The sequence below is a fragment of the Apodemus sylvaticus genome, chromosome 6, assembly GCF_947179515.1.
Source record: "Apodemus sylvaticus chromosome 6, mApoSyl1.1, whole genome shotgun sequence".
NCBI classification, from domain to species: domain Eukaryota; kingdom Metazoa; phylum Chordata; class Mammalia; order Rodentia; family Muridae; genus Apodemus; species Apodemus sylvaticus.
This window is the reverse complement of record NC_067477.1, coordinates 113,832,942-113,849,755: the sequence shown is the minus strand read 5'-3', so window position 1 is coordinate 113,849,755 and position 16,814 is coordinate 113,832,942. Positions and strand designations below refer to the sequence as shown.

At 44.2% G+C, this 16,814-nt stretch overlaps 1 protein-coding gene across 6 annotated transcripts in view; it reads right to left on the bottom strand.

Moving 5' to 3' along the window:
* Positions 1–12,035: 12,035 nt before the first annotated feature.
* Positions 12,036–16,814, bottom strand: part of Ncoa1 (nuclear receptor coactivator 1) — a 213,475-nt gene continuing 208,696 nt past the window's right edge. For 3 of the 6 annotated variants that reach the window (XM_052186173.1, XM_052186174.1, XM_052186175.1), the window contains one exon: positions 12,036–13,429. In XM_052186173.1, the coding sequence (XP_052042133.1) occupies positions 13,259–13,429 (171 nt within the window). In that variant the 3' untranslated portion in view covers positions 12,036–13,258. Of the gene's footprint in view, positions 13,430–13,514; positions 13,570–16,814 lie in introns of all 6 variants that reach the window. The other 3 variants (XM_052186177.1, XM_052186178.1, XM_052186176.1) reach the window with 3 other exon arrangements.

The following is a 16,814-nucleotide window of genomic DNA, read 5'->3' as shown; positions in this document are numbered from 1 at the left end:
TTTTCAGTAGAAAGAATTAGATGAAAGGTGAAAGCTAGGAGTAGTGACGTATGGACTTAAGAAATGGCCCTGCACTTGGGAAGCTGAGGCAGGGGGAATGTCTTGAGTTCAAAGCTGGTCTGTGCTGTTGAGCAAGATCCTGTCTCAAAAAAAAAAAAAGAAGATGAGTGTATTGATCAACTCCTTATCCCTATAATGAAACTCGTGATAATTAACTTACAAAGAGAAGCCATTTGCTCTGGCTCACCGTTCTGGAGATTCCAGAAGACAAAGTAGACAGAGGAGAGCACTGTGGTGAAGTCTGCCTCTCACCTCATAGCCAGGGAACCGAGAGGGCAAGGAAGAGGCTACTGCCCCAGAATTCCCTCAAGGGCGTGTCCTCGGCTACCTAAAGACTTCCCTCTAGGCCCTGTCTCCTAAAGGCTGCACATCTTCTACTAGGGCCTCTCTGGGTAGGGTGCTCCAGAAGCACTGGCGGAGCACTGAGGGCAGCACCAGGCCCAGGGAGCCCAACGATGCGCATGAAGAGAGCAGCAGCAGCACAGGATTTCAGTAAACAGCTGAAGAGGCGGCAGCAGGTGGGCGTGCCCTGCAGAAAGCAGTCTAAGGCATAAGGCATAAGGCTGAAAACCAGATTATAGTTTACTAAGGCAAGAATGGGAGGGGAGAGCCGGGCGGTGGTGGCGCACGCCTGTAATAATCCCAGCACTTGGGAGGCAGAGGAAGGCAGATTTCTGAGTTCGAAGCCAGCCTGGTCTACAGAGTGAGCTCCAGGACAGCCAGGGCTACACAGAGAAACCCTGACTCGAAAAAACCAAATAAATAAATAAATAAATAAATAAATAAATAAATAAATAAATAAATAAAATAAAATAAAATAAAATAAAATAATAATAAAAAAAAAGAATAAGGATTACAACCTGGTATGGGGGCACAGAAATCAGCATCTGAATTACACAGTGCACAATGACATTATGCTTACAAGGACCCAAATGGGAAACTGTTTTAAATGTTTGAGCAAGATAATGGGTAAGAAAATACAATGGTTCACAACCAGTCCCAGGGTTAGGGTTAGGGTTGCCTACAGACATTTATGTAGGCAAATATTTACATACATATGCTGAAATAACAAGCTTTTAATTATTTATTTTGTATTTATGTGTATTATCCACATGTATGTCCGTGCACCATGTGTGTGCCTTGTGCCCACAGAGACCAGAAGGAGGCTTTTGATTCCCTGGAATTACAAGTGGTTGTGAGCTATCATGTGGATACTGGGGATCAAATCCAGGTTCTCTGGAAGAGCAGCCAGTGCTTTTAACCACTGAGCCATCTTTCCAACACTCTTCTTCTCTTTCGTATATCATTGCATCGTCTAGGGCCTCTCGGCCTATAGCAGTGGTGCTAACAGGAACCCTTTGTTTGTTAGTGGTTTAACAGGAATGCTTTTAGATTTTTTTGTTTGTTTGTTTTTGTTTTTTCGAGACAGGGTTTCTCTATATAGCCCTGGCTGTCCTGGAACTTACTCTGTAGACTAGGCTGGACTCGAACTCAGAAATCTGCCTGCCTCTGCCTCCCAAGTGCTAGGATTAAAGGCGTGTGCAACCAGTACCCAGCTTAGACTTTTACTGAATCAAATTAAAGGGGTTATTTTGGGAGGTGTGCGTCACATTTTCTAAAATTAAATTAACATACAAAGATTTTTTAAAAAATCGAATACCCTTTTTCACCTATGGAGGCGACTATATGGCTCTTCTCCGCTGTCACTGCGGTGAATTATACTGCTAGACTCCAAATATCAGATAGTCTTTATTCTTGGAATAAACTCCCCAGAAGGGGATGGCAGAGTTGCAAACCTGGCTTGGAGTCATTTACAGTCTCTTTAAAGGCTGTTTGCTGATTTCCTGTCTGTATCTTCAACCCCAGCTTCTCTCCTAAGTTTTAGGTCCGTACTTATCTAGCTGTTGATGAGTTCACTTGGATGCCTGATGGGAGTCTTTTTTTTTTTTTTTTTAAGATTTATTTATTTTATTTATATGAGTACACTGTAACTATCTTCAGACACACCAGAAGAGGGCATCGGATCCCACTACAGGTGGTTGTGAGCCACCATGTGGTTACTGGGAATTGAACTCAGACCTCTGGAAGAGCAGTCAGTGCTCTTAGCCTCTGAGCCATCTCTCCAGCACCCCCCACCCCCCTACCCCCGAATCTTAACCATGTGACAGGAAGTGAAGTAAATAGGAATAGGTGTTTCTTCCCCGCCTCTGTTAGGGCCATTCCATCCTTCCATTTGCTCAGGTCCAACACCTGCGAGTCACTTTTGTTTTGTTTTTTTCCCTCATACCCTGCATCTGAGATGCCAGCAGACAACTTTGCCTGTGGCTGGAGACGATATCCAGACTCTGATCCCAGTGGTTCAGTTTATCATCCTTTGCTGTGGCAGCACCTCCCAGCAGGTCTCCTTGCTTCTGCATTTGCTTTCTTTGCAGCTGTTTTCCACATAAAAGTCCCTTAGTACTGGCTTAGTTAGGGATTCTATAGCAACTTGGGGATTAAAGGGTTTATTTCAGCTGAAAGTTCCACGTCATAGTCCATTATGGGAAGAAAGTCAGGGCAGGAACCCTGAGGCAGGAGCTGATGCAGAGGTCATGGAGGGAGGGGCCTGCTCACCCCTATAGCTTGCTAAGCTTGCCTTCTTGTGCCACCCAGTTCCACCTGCCCAATCACCAAGCAAAGCAATGCCCCACAGACTTACCTGCAGGCTAATCAGAGAAGCATTTTCTCAATTAAAATGCCTTCTTCCTAGATATGTCTAGGTTTCTCTCAGGCTGATAAAAAACAGCCAGCACAATATCCAGGTTGATGGCTTACTGTTCCCTGTTTTAAGACCCAAGGCTGCAGAACCTCTCACCCATTGCCTCCCATTCTCTAGCTCCTCCAGAACACCAGATTCAGAGCACCTCTGCCTCTCCTCCATAACGCTTTCCTTTCCTCACTATCTCGTCTCCTCTAGCTTGTCACTCAAACATCACCTCTCCTGAAGGCCTGCTCTGATTTCCCATTTTAAACGGCGGTTCCTCCCTTTCAGAGTTTCCACCTATCCGGCTCCTTACTTAAACTTTCCCTCCAGCACTTGCCATCTGATACTTGTATTTGACAAATTTGTCTGACAGGCTGTCAGAGGGCAGGGACTGCATTGTATCCCAATGCCCAAAGTTGTACAGGCAAATGGTGGGTATCCAGTTAATATTTCCTGTCACGGTTACACAGTCGTTTATCATGAAGCATGTGCATAGTGTGTGCACGGTGTGTATGCCACCTGCACAGTGCAGGACAGCATTGTGGAGTCAAGGTTCCTTCGTTTACTTTTGTAGGCATAATGTTTTTGTGCACTGTGTAAAGGTATTCTTGTGTTATTCAGATACTGGTTTCTCTGCCCTCATATCTTCTTTCAATCAGGACATGGTATTGTAATGCTTATGTCAAGAATCACCTGTCTCAAGTTTGTACTAATTCTTATCATTTATTCTCTGTCAATAAATGCTGACCATCTAGTGGCTGGGCAGAGGAGGGAATAAGGGCGGGACTTCCGCCAGCCAAGGGAGGGGGAAAGAGGAAGTGATTTGCAGATCTGTCTTGAGGAAAGAGAAAAGAGTTCTTGAGAGGTCAGAAAAAAATGGAAGTCCTTGGTGCAAGTATTATTGCTATTTTGGCTGGGAGGTAGCCAGATTAGCTTAGGGGGTTAAGACAGATCATTCTGCCCAGATACTGAGGTGAAGTTTGGAAACAAATCTCTGTCTCTCTGTGTCATTATTGGGAACTAGCTAGGATAAATAATTCATTTCATATACTTTGACACAGGTTTTGGGGATTAAACTCAGGTTATCACTTTTATGTGACAAATGTTTTTACCTGTTAAGTTGTTTCTCAGGCCAACTATTAAATTATTTTATTTATTTTATATTTTGGGGGGATTTGTTTTTTTCAAGACAGGGTTTCTCTGTATAGCCCTGGCTATCTTGGAACTCACTCTGTAGACCAGGCTGGCCTCGAACTCAGAAATCCACCTGCCTCTGCCTCCCAGAGTGCTGGGATTACAGGCATGTGCCACCACTGCTGCCGGATATTAAATTATTTTTTAAACATTCATTACCTAAAATAGGTAGTGCAGTTTTTAATGGGACAAAGCCTTATAGAGTCAACTTCTTTGAGGTAGACCTTGCGGGGGTTGAGGGGGACTGTTTACTTTTACTTAGGTCATAGTGGTTCTCAACCTTCCTAATGCTGTGATCCTATAATACAGTTCCTTATGTTTTGGTGACCCCTCAACCATAAAATTATTACATTGCTACTTCACTGTTGAGGGTTGGTCTGTTGCTATGTATTGCAATGCTAAATACTGGCCTTGGTTACCACAGGGACGAGAAGATTCTCATGTACACCAGGAAATGCTATGTAACCTTGCCCCCTTAAGTTATCCCTGATTGGTCAATAAAGATGCCTACAGTGTATAGCTAGGCAGAAGAGAGATAGGCAGGGTTTCCATCCCCAGGCTTGGGAACTGATGCAGGAGACTATGAGAAAGGGGAGGAGAAGGTAGAGAGAGGAGATGTCATAGGTAGGTGAATCATGAAAACATGACCATGAGGGTTGGCCCAGGCAGGACATGGCAGGTTCTAACTCGGGGTTGATAGGGAAGTAGACATAATAGCATAGAGGACAGATGTCTGCCCAGCTCCAGTGCTTTAAAGGCTTATCATTAATAGAAAGGGTTTGTGCCTTTTATCTGGGAACTGCATGATCTAAGGAGGAGTAGAAACCCCCAATTAAATATTTTCAATAACACTTTTCACCTGTGTTTTTGCTAGTTATAATTGTATTTTAAATATCTGATATGCAGGATGTCTGGTGTGTGACCCCTCCCTCCCCAAGAGATCCACAGGTTGAGAACCACTGACTTAGGACCATAAGATTACATTAGATAGATCAGTTAGGATTGGATCATAAAATTGCTTAAGACAGATCACCTAGGGCCATACGTTCACAAATGAGAACTAGATCTTTACACTGTTACTTCTGTTTCCATATATGCTTGGGGATTTTTTTGTTTTTATTTTTGTTTTTTGGATTTTTTTTTTTTTTTGAGACAAGGTTGGTTTCTCTGTATAGCCCTGGCTGTCCTGGAACTCACTCTGTAGACCAGGCTGGCCTCAAACTCAGAAATTTGCCTGCCTCTGCCTCCCAGAGTGCTGGGATTTCAGGCATGCGCCACAGCCAATGAAAAGCTTTCAAGGGGAGGTGGGAGGACAATTTGAAGCCTAAGTAGAGGCTTCAAATGAGTCTTTAACTAGAGAATGTTCAATGCGTACTATTCTTCACAGAATCAGTTCAACTCTACAGTCTAGATTACTGAGTAATTATCATTTAAAATGTCATTCCTACCATCAGAAGAATGGTCAGGTGAGAACCTATTTAAATGTCCTTGTGTTTATACAAGTTTATAGGTCAAAATGGAAAAAGAACAGGCAGCGTGGGGCCGAAGATTTGGGACAGGCAGTTGTATGATGATCATCTTTGTTGTGGATGGGCCTGGTGCTGTTCTTGTGAACCAATCCCCTAATGAATAAAGGAGCAAATCACTGGGTGAGTAGGCAGGACTTCCGGGTTGGACTGAGGAAGAGAAGAAGGAGAGAGTTACTTCCTTTTGGAACCCACACAGAAGAGGGGTAAGATGTAGCTGCTTGAGTTTCCTAGTATCATGGCCACTGGAGGGATCAGATTTTAATAAGACTTACAAGATTGCCGGGCAGTGGTGGCGCACGCCTGTAATCCCAGCACTCTGGGAGGCAGAGGCAGGCAGATTTCTGAGTTTGAGGCCAGCCTGGTCTACAGAGTGATTTCCAGGAGAGCCAGGGCTACACAGAGAAATCCTGTCTCGAAAAAAACAAATCCAAAAAAATCAAAAAAAAAAAAAAAAAAAAAAAAAGACTTATAAGATTAGGTTTTAGTTGTTGCACCCAGAGATTGAGTTACCATTGTTTCTGAACTAAGCTTGTGTTGCATTTTCCTTCATGCAGTGGCTCATCTGGGCTCAAGAGAGAAAGGTATGGTGGTAAAGCATGGGTTTGTGCACCACAAAGGCTGTGGGAGATTTAAAGCAGGGGGTTGGCATGGTGGCAACTCGCCAGTGGGAACCTAGTGAGCTGTGTGGAGAGATTGTGAAGTTCAGAAGCAGAATCTCCATGAGATAAAAATGGGTCGGCCACTGCCTACCAGCGCATGGCCTGCCAGGCTGCCGGGGCCAGAGGCACAAGCACAGGAATGAGCCGGTTCTACTTTTTTAATAATTCCCACAACACCTCTTAGAACCAAGAACTAAGCAGAGCTAAGCAGGGCGAGGCTGTTTTAAGGAAAGCAGTCCCAGGTAAGACCTCTGAGATGTGAGAGCTCCCTGTTCACCAACTCCACCCATCTGCCCCACATTCTGAGTGGGCAGCTTTCAGAGGCATCAGCTTTAAAGGTGAGTCTAAGAAATGTCAGAGCCATCCCATTATTGCTTAATCTTAACATTAAGTGTTGCTTTTCAGAGGTCCATACCGCAGATCAGAAAGAGATAGGGTCTACTTTCTGCTCATTTGGGAAGAAAAAGCCTGCAAATGTTTCAGTGATTTTCAGCCTGGTTCAGTTCCTGTATTTGGAGAAAGACTAGTAAAAAAGAGTTCCTTCACATTTCAAGAAAAAGGGAAAACACAGAAACAGAGCCACGGCATGCAAGTTGTGCGCACATTTGTAACCTTCGAGCAATGCAATGATCCTGATTGCAGGGGGACAACTCAGTGCCGACTTGTCCCTTAGCAGCTGAGACACTATTGCTCTGATCAGCATTCAAGAGGCTGCTGTGGAGAAGATTCTGAGAAGGGGAAAAGATGCATCCGTCTTCGCAAGGAGACTTAACAATTTGGTGGAGAAGAGACCAGTGTGCATACAGCAAATGCTAATGAAGCACACCACGCAGAGTGTGCAAAGCAAGCACTGTAACCAGAGGAAGGTTCTGGAGCAGGGCCCTGAGGGATGAGAGCTAGAAAGAAATCGTTATAGCCAAGGCAGAAGTGAATGTGGCAACAGTTAAGCATGAGGATCAGTAGTAGCCTGAGTGTGGTGGTTCAGGCACGTAGTCCCAGCTCTCTGGAGGTTGAGGCAGGAGGATTTCAAGTTCGAAGCCTGCCTGGTCTATGAAGTGAGACCCTGCCTTAGCAGCACATAAAGAATGAAGGCCAGATATGTGCTTGGAACATTTGTTTTCTAGAGAGCAGAGGTTGCCACACTCAGGCTGATTTGAGATTTGCTCAAGGTGTCAACAGTCACCACTAATAGCTTCCAAAGGCTGTTTTACTTTTCAAAATGAAAAGCTTCAGAAGCCTCTATGGAACTTAAGTTCTAAGGAATAATTCTGAATTCATTAGAATTGTCAGTGTTGGAGCTAGAAAAATGGGTAAGCATTTAACGGTTAAGAGTGTTGGCTCCTCTGTAGAGGACCAGAGTTCCCTTCCTAGCACACAGCACTACACGGGTGTGACTCCAGCTTCAGGGGATCTGACGCCATCGTGCCATCTGTTGACCTCCAGGTGAACACTCCCCCACCCCCAAAACACAAGTAAAATAATTATCAGCCTTAAGCAGGTATGGTGGTACATACCTTCAAGCCAGCAGAGAAATGGAGCCAGGCATATCTCTGTGAGTTTGGGGCTAGCCTGGTCTATGTAATGAAGTGAATCCCCATTGGAAACAACCATGACAACACCAGAGCCCTGGTGGAACCCAGCCTTTATGTTGGTGTCTGTTAGTCTCATCTTTAGTGGTCCTGTGCAGCACAAAGCTTCATCCCAAAGCTTAACAGCTAACTCAGGCCAGAATTTCTGAGCCCCTTCACTCTAAATTGGGGATTCAGTTTCAACATCTGTGAATAGGCCTGCTCTACACTGAAGGATAGGGATGCCAAAAGATCAGCAGTAGGTAGAAAGGGCTGACAGCAACTTCCTGGCAGAGTGGAAAGGGATAGCCACATTTATTGCAGTAGTTCTCATTTGTTTTTTGGTTTTTTTTGAGACAGGGTTTCTCTGTATAGCTCTGGATGTCCTGGAATTCACTCTGTAGACCAGGCTGGCCTTGAACTCAGGAATCCGCCTGCCTCTGCTTCCCAAGTGCTGGGATTAAAGGCGTGCGTCACCACTGCCCAGCAGGGCAGTAAATCTCAACCTGTGGGTCACAACCCTTTCCCAGGGGTCACATATCAGATATCCTGCATATAAGATATTTATATTACAATTCATAACATCAGTAAAATTATAGTTATGAGGTAGCAACAAAATACTATTATGGTTGGGGGTCACCATGGCATGAGGGGCTGCATTAAAGGGTCTCAGTATTAGGAAGGCTGAGAACCGCTAGTTTAAGAGCTGTGGAGTCCCCACCGTGGGAAACAGCTCAGGCAGTTATCTCTGGTGCTGTCTATGTCTGTCACACGTCAGCTCATCAAAAACAAGCTATTTTTATGGCCTAGGATTATTTTTATTTTTTTGCTCTGTTCTAAATCGTGGGACCTCTGGCCACAGGATGGGAGGAATGTCTGATGAGAAAGTAGTTGGTCCTTTCAACGTTTTACTCTGTTTTCTATGGCTACTTGTTTTATCTGGTTGTAGAATTCTGAACCAAGGACAAATAATTAGGGCAGGGCCAAATCCACAGCAGGTGGGAAGGCTTCACCATCTAAAGGACAGCCAGCTCAGATGAGAATACTTCCAACTGTGATCCACGAGGCCTACTTAGACTGTGCAATGACCCGGTTTCACGGAAAGGATCCTGATAGCCACAGACATTGCTGGGGTCTACCCAGGGTCCCATGCGTGCGAGGTGAGTGCTCTGGAACCGAGCTGCACCTCAAATCCTGTCAGGCATTCTGATATCTGCCTCTAACCCTCACCTTCTATACTTCTTTTAAGCTAAAGCGTTGACCCTGTTTCAGACAACCCATCTTTCACTTCCTGTTTAGATGTGCTCTACATGCCAAAGAGTCCCTCCCCACATTAACTTGAAGACCTAAAGGAGTTCTCACAGTCTCCAGAAAAGGGGTTGGGCTCTCTCTTCTCCACCTCTGACCAGGGGATCCGATGCCTCTGCTGAGCTCTGCAGACATCAGGATCTCATGTGGCACACATACACACATGCTGACGAAACACTCACATACAATCAAATTTTAAAGCTGGATTTCATGTCCCCACACTGATGAACAGCTTTTTATGTCATAATTTAGTAGAACTTGGTTCCTGTCTACAGCTCTCTCAAAGGTCTGCGGAGGCTAAGGTCACGATCCTAACCACTTTAGAAACTGTTAGAGCATACATGTACTTTCTTTGAATGTCTTTAATATCGCCACCAACTATAGATGGGTGGAGAGAAGGAACAGACGGCTCTGCTTCTGGTTGGGTAGGGCTTAGCTATCAGCTGCTATGACTGCCAAGCAAGGCCCCCAAGGCTAGCACGCATTCCTGCAAGGTCCCCAAGGCTAGCAAACGTTCCTGCTGGAGTCCGCCCCTGCAGCCACGTTCCAGCCCCACCAGCTGACAGAACGCCGCAGGCTTGTTTATGAGCACCCTACACACTGGCCAGCAGTCCCAGAAGCCCGGTCCCTGGCTCCTTCCCATCTCCTCAGGTCTGTCCTGATCCACCCTTCACGGTGCTGTCTGCTGCACTCTCAGTGCCTCACCTCCAATGCCATCTCTGTGCATGGAAGCCTGCGCTGACCTCCAGGCTTGGCCTCTTTCAGAGACCTCTCCTTTGTGCCACTTCCCACAAGTCAGCACAGGGCAGGGGCCAATCTTGTTTTCGCCCTTCCTCTTTCCTGGAGCCTTGGGTAAGGAATAAAATATGTTGAACAGGTAAATGATGATAGAGCCTTTTGTTTTTCAACATTCTTAAGATTATGGTAGCAATGAAATGAAAATACACAAAGAAAGCTAACATTGCTGGCATAACACGCTCAACCTCCAGCAAGTAAGGGCTCAATTGAATCAGTGAAATTTAGAGGCAGGAGAATGCTTGCAGACCATCAGTGCAGGTGTTCTGACAAGCAGTTACTGTCAGCACAGGGTTAGTCCTATGTAAGCAGACAACTGTCCTCTCTTTGGCTTGGGCAGCCCAAGAGGCAGCTTCTAGGAATTTCTCTATGAATGGAATCTTCCCTAGACCACAAGGAAGGCAGTTTCCTCATTCCAGCGAATCAGTTTTCCCCATGGTTTCTGTTTGCTGTTCTCTCTCCACTGCCACTCAGGATAACTTTGTGCCAGTGGGGAGGCTGCACCTAAAAGAAGTATCACTTTTCTTTCATCCCAACTATGGGAAAATGTATTATTTCACCTCAGACTATGATTCTAAACAGCAGATTCCAAGTCTGTAGTTATGTGTGGAAATATATGTGAGAAACAGGCCCTCTGGAATAGCTCTACTTAGGGTCTAAGTTTAAACAAAAATTGCTATTGGTGTATGTGTGTGTGTGTGTACAGCACTCCTGTGGAGGCCAGAGAACAACTTTCAGGACTGAGGAATTCTCTCTTTCTACTGTGGGTTCTAGGAGCAGAACTGAGGTAGTTAGGCCTACAGATGCTGAGCCATCTCACTGGCCAGGGCCTAACTTTTATAAAATGCACTATCACAGTGAAACAACATCCTCAAGTAGAATTCCTCAGCTGTACCAGTGATTGAGAGAGGCGTGATATCTCATGGTTCTCCAGTGTTGCCTGGATAGTATTCTAGCCCCAGACACGACAGTTTACTCATCAGACCAATGACCCATTAAGTCAGCATTTCCTCAAGGCCCCCAGTCACAGCTTGACTTTGATCTCATCAAAATTTCCAGGACTGGTTCATGTTAGAGTAACTTTAAGGGTTTTTTAAGGATCATTTCTTTTTATTAACCTTTAGTGTTTGAAGTCATCCCGGATTTGGTAATCTTTCTGTATGTCCCCTCCCCTCCACAGCGCATAAATGAAGAGGCAGCCCATGAGGTTGTTAAACAAATTCTATTCAGTAGCTGGAAAAGTCAATTTCCTGTGGAATGACAGGAATTACATAGAAGCAAGCAATTTTATTTTCCTCAAATGTAGCAATAATTTTAATCTGTACATACATAAAACAAACAGTGCAATTATAAAACCGTGAAGGTGACATGCATACTTTAAGGTGCAGTGGGGATGGGGAGGACATTAGCATCTCCAACTTTCCTTACTGCTGTTCTTTTCTAGGTCCTTAGGCAAAAGCGCCAAGTCAGGAGACTTCATCTGGAATGCTGAAATTAAAGGTGAGTTTCCTGAAGGCTGCACGTTCATTATCACAGAGAGAATGGAAACAGCCTCCTAGAGCAGTTTGGAAGGATCTAGAGTAGCATGGCTGGGCTTTCAAGCTGGAAATGAATGGGAACAGGGATGCATTTTCTGAAAAACTAAAAAAGATAATGTCTGTAACTGAGGGTCCTATTTCTGTTGCTACCACATGAGCCCTTCCACCATTTTCCAAACTCCTATAGTTTCTGAGTAGATGCTGTTCAGTGGAGTTGTTTGTACAAGGGGTGGTGAGATGCAGAAGGAAGGACCTGGGGAAATGGCTTCTTCCTTGAAGTCTTGAGTCCATGCTCCTCATCTGCATTGGTTCTTATGGCCGTTTCTCTGCTGTGTGAGCAGAGGTAGCTGGTGCCAAAGGTCAGTGTTGCCGGCCACAGGCACAGGGTGCTGGGCAAGGTTAGCGCCGCCCTCTCCCTTGGCCTCTCTGGCCACGCCTTGCTCAGGATCGCCTGGCCTGAAGCACAACTGCTAGTACTAGAGTCAATCCACTGGCTCCTTTCTCGGGGGGCCAGGATGAGACGGGATGTGGTAGAGTAACAAGACAGGGGGTAACATGGTACCAATTAGCCTCGGAGCAGAACAGAGAAACACATTTGCACTGATGGAAATTCAAATTCCCAAAGTTATTCTGAGAGAGAGAAAAAAAAAAGGAGATTTTCTTTGAGCACTGACTTCCCTTCACACAAGCGGCCTGTGCACTTTGATCAGCTGAGCCCGGACACTCTGGGGTGGTCTCCTCGAGCTCAGCTACAATAGCTCTTTTCCAGCGGTGCCACTTTGATGAGACCCAAAGTAAATCCATACATGGCTTCACAGTTACTGGGATAATGAAATTACCAGCCAAATGTAATTGCAATTCAATCAACATTATATTTCACACACAAATTTAGAAAAACCAAGAGGATGAAAAAAAGCATAAAATTAAAACAGAACAAAATCAATTTCTACAAGAAATCAAAATATATTTACAGTGAGATTTAAGGAAAAAAAAGCTACTCGGATCATAAACTTAATTTTATTTTAAATAACTTTAGCTACCTTGCTGTTAACAGAGTAAAAGCAGAAAGAACAGGCTGCCTTCCCCGCAGACTTAATCAGAAAATCGTATCTACAATAATTGATAGAACTCGGTTCTTGTCCTTCACCCATCTCATCAAAAATTATTGCATTTTCCCCCAAACTGCATTTTGGATTCCTTGGTGAATCTCCTCCTTTCATCCTCTTTCCTGGAGGCATCTTGGTTTACATCCATCTTTATAAAAAGGAGAAGGGGTGCATATGTAGATGCAAAATATCCTCTTGATGCCAACAGATACAGAGTTGCTTGAAGAAGCTGATTGTACACACGAGCTGCCTGGGTCAGGGGAGGGGGACTGTGGTGGGAGGAGCAGGACAGCCTTTGGTGGACAGAGAGGCAAGGCCCCACAGGCTCTTCTTCCAGGGCAGGGACAGGGCTGAGCCTGTGAGGTGGGCCTTCCTCTTCCCCTCCGAACTTGTTATTTTGGTTTCCCTCCAAAAGCCTTCATCCAGATAAGAAGCCAATGACTGATTATAAAAATAAGAATAATTAACTTTTGGCTCAAGAAATAAGATTGTCCAACTGTTTTGCCTTGTTATTCTTTTCAATATCCAAGGCCTTTACAAAGAAGGAAACAAAAAACACCACTTCTCAATCTCCCAACAAGTGTACTTTTTTCTTTTTTTTTTTCTTTCTTTCTTTCTTTTTTTTTTTTTTTTGCTCCAAATGCTACGACCTGAAGAATGGCTGCAGATTGAGATATCAAAAATCTCAGAAAAATATATAATATATTTGTATAACTCTGCATGTCTCTTATTTAAATTTCACATTCCTTTAAAAGTGGTTATTCAGTCAGTAGCTGCTGAAGGAGGCTCTTCTGCTGGGCCTGGGGGGTCTGTGGTCCAGACGTGGGCTTTTGAGTTCCCAGTGGACCAGGCTGGTTCAGGTAAGGGTCCCCGCCTACCAGATTCACTGTACACTGGACGTCAGCAAACACCTGAACCTGCTGCACCTGCTGGAACACAAATAAAAGATGTGTTGAGACAGAAGGGCCTGCCCCCCCGGCTTATGAGTGGGTACTACGTGAAGTGGAAACTCACTAGAGCTCCTCTAGTCTGTAGTCACCACAGAGAAGAACTCTTCTGTCTTCTTGTCCTACAAAAAGAAAATCGCTGCACTCATTTTGCTCAGGGTTCTGGAAAGTTCACACTTAAAATAAAACCAAAATGGGACTGGTTACGCCTCCTACAGGGTTGCCATGTGGACTCTAACACTGTCAAGGCAGGGAAAGCCCAGCTTCAGAGTTTGGGGACACGGTGGTGGGTTTTAAAAGTCACATGCTAATTGGAAAACTAGCTCAAAAGCATTCTATGGATGACTTTAATAGGGGGAAATTTTTTTATGTCACTGAGAAGTAAGGGTTTTAACTGAGTATTAGCTAAATTAAGTCGGCACGCTCTGCACCAACGCTGGCATCACTGAGGTTCACATCTAGATGGTGAGTTAGCAAACTGTACACAGTTCCTTCACATACTGACTTAAGATTTACCACGCATAACAGCAGAGAAACGTTGTCTTTGATTTTTTCCTCTCATAGACAATTTACTTTAACACACAAGCTCAAAAACCAATAAACATCATTTGAGAACAGTGTACATTTCCCTTTATTTCTACTAGTATATATTATAATAAATGAATGCTTTCCTTAAAAATGTCTAAATGTTCTGGCATCTCCTATTAGGAAACAAAGCCAGTATTAGTTTTTCCCTGCTAGCCTTATTAAAAGAATTGTCTATAGAACCAACTAAGAGGACACACTTCTGAATGCCCCAGGTGACAGACAAGTGGAAATGCTTTCTAAGGTAGCTCAGTGACTAAGACTTTTGGCAAATGTGCCTTATATGTAACAGGTTGTAAAGGATTTTATATTAGTAATTTCCTTATTTTGGTCATTTATCACTAATGCATGCCAGTTACATTCAACTTTTCTGAAAATGTTCTGTCCTAAATACAATATAAACTGTTTCTATTCCCCCTAGGGCTCAACTGGCCAGTGTCACCACCGATTCTGTCAGGCTAGCCTGTGGTCTCTTATTCTTACTCCCTTGTGTGCCCCTCCGTGTCTGCTGAGTTAGGCTAACACTCCTCCCTCCCCATCATCACCGCCTTCTCAGGGTTGGCTCCTGACTCTGCTGGGCTCCCAGGACTCCTTCCTGAGCTCTCTCGCTTGCTGGTCACACACCATCTCTGGGCCATTCCCAGCTGTGTGTCCTTCTCACAGTGGGCTCTTGTGACTACTGTCCCCATTCTTTTTCTTCTAGGAACTTGCAGGGCTTTCTCTTCTCACAGTGAGCTCTAGCCCACTTCCTGCTTCTCCAGTCTGCCTGGCCTCACACAGCTGAGGGTGGCACTCCCTCTGTCTTCTCCTTTCCTGTGTCCCAGCCTGTATGCCACCATTGCTGTGATTTTCTTTCTTTCTTTCTTTCTTTCTTTCTTTCTTTCTTTCTTTCTTTCTTTCTTTCTTTCTTTCTTTCTTTCTTTCTTTCTTTCCCTTTCTTCCTTCCTTCCTTCCTTCCTTCCTTCCTTCCTTCCTTCCTTCCTTCCTTCCTTCTTTCTTTCTTTCTTTCTTTCTTTCTTTCTTTCTTTCTTTCTTTCTTTCTTTCTTTCTTTCTTTCTTTCTTTCTTTCTTTCTTTCTTTCTTTTGGTTTTTTTTTTTGGATTTGGATTTGGATTTGGTGGACAGGGTTTCTCTGTATAGCCCTGGCTATCCTGGAACTCACTCTGCAGACCAGGCTGACCTTGAACTCAGAAATCCGCCTGTCTTTGCCTCCCAGAGTGCTGGGATTACAGGCGTGCGCCACCACAGCCCGGCTCTGCGATTTCTATAGTTCTAACTCACTTTCCAGTTTCTGTTTGGCAAACAGAGAATGAGGGAATAAGAAGACATCATGATGGGCTATAATGAATGACGATTATCCCACTGTACCTTCATGTGAGCACAAACAGTGATGCCTCTCCGTTTTAAAATCAACACAGAAAATTCTATGTTTATTTGTTTCTAAGAATGAAATATTGGAACAGAACATCAAGGGTGATTTTCTTCCCTAAATATTTTAAAACAATCTTGATAAAAAGAAAGGAACCACCCACACCCACACACACACAACCACACACACACACAAAACTAGAAAGAAAATTCTACTTCTTTAAAAAGAGTATTTTAAAAGAGTATACAAAAATTATAAAGATTAAATCAGATTCCAAAACTTTTATGAGGATGCCTGAGACTTTTAAACTACCACAGCTGCACAGGCAGGTAAGGGTTGCCGGAAGGAGCCGGAGACATGCTGGAGAGGAGAGAGAACGCGGCACCAGACTCCATGAGTCCACTGCACACTTTTTATCATAATTCAAGCATTGCCTGATGACTCTAGAACCTAAAACTTATTTGAGAGTTATTTGTCATGCTGCCTGGGACATGTCTCTATGAGGGTGACTTTCAACATCTAGTGAATGAAAATCGTCCTCCATTTTCCATCACAAAATGCCCATTCTTTCTCTGACAGATGAAGTACCACAGCTCCACCTCTGGACACAGACTCCTGACACACTTTCTCATTACAAACCCAACAGACCTTCTGTCACCCCTTGTAGCCAAGGAGAAAGACACACTAGTGTATTGTCAGTCATCTCCTTCAGAGATGACTTTGTCACCAGGAACAAGCCCAGATTCCTTCATTTCTTCATTTAGTATTCAACTCATCTAGAAATGTGACACCATCTACTCTACCTCTTTTGATTCCTGTGACTGACTCATTGACTGATTGACTGACTATCTCTCTCTCCCTCATCCTCTCCCTCCCCTCCCCCTCCCCCATCTGTCTGTCTTAAAGTCTTACAACAGAGTTTCTCAATTTACTCCTGGCTATCCTGGAACTCACTCTGTAGACCAGGCTTGCCTTAAACTCACAGATCCGCCTGCCTCTGCTTTCTGAGTGCTGGGATTAAAGACATATGCCACCACCGCCTAATGATTCCCAAGATTTCTTATCACAAACTTTTTATTCTCAATAGCTGTGGCTTCCTATAACTATATGACTATATAACTATAAGTATTTCCTGCCTCTGGATCCGAACCAACAACTGTCAGTCTTTCCTTCTTTGCATGGCCTGAGGCTTGTGGTTCAAGCCTAGCTTAGCCCACCTCCTGGGTAAATGTTCTCTGACAGTCTTAGTTTTATACATTGATTCTCTTCAGTACTGGGATGGAACCCAGAGCCTTCTGTGAGGTAGACAAGTGTCCTGCTACAGAGCTGTAGGTCATCCCTGTTTCTCCTTTCTGTGAATGCTTCGGTTTTGCTATTTTTAGCGTACTTTTGGTAGTCTACCTTCTTTGGTTA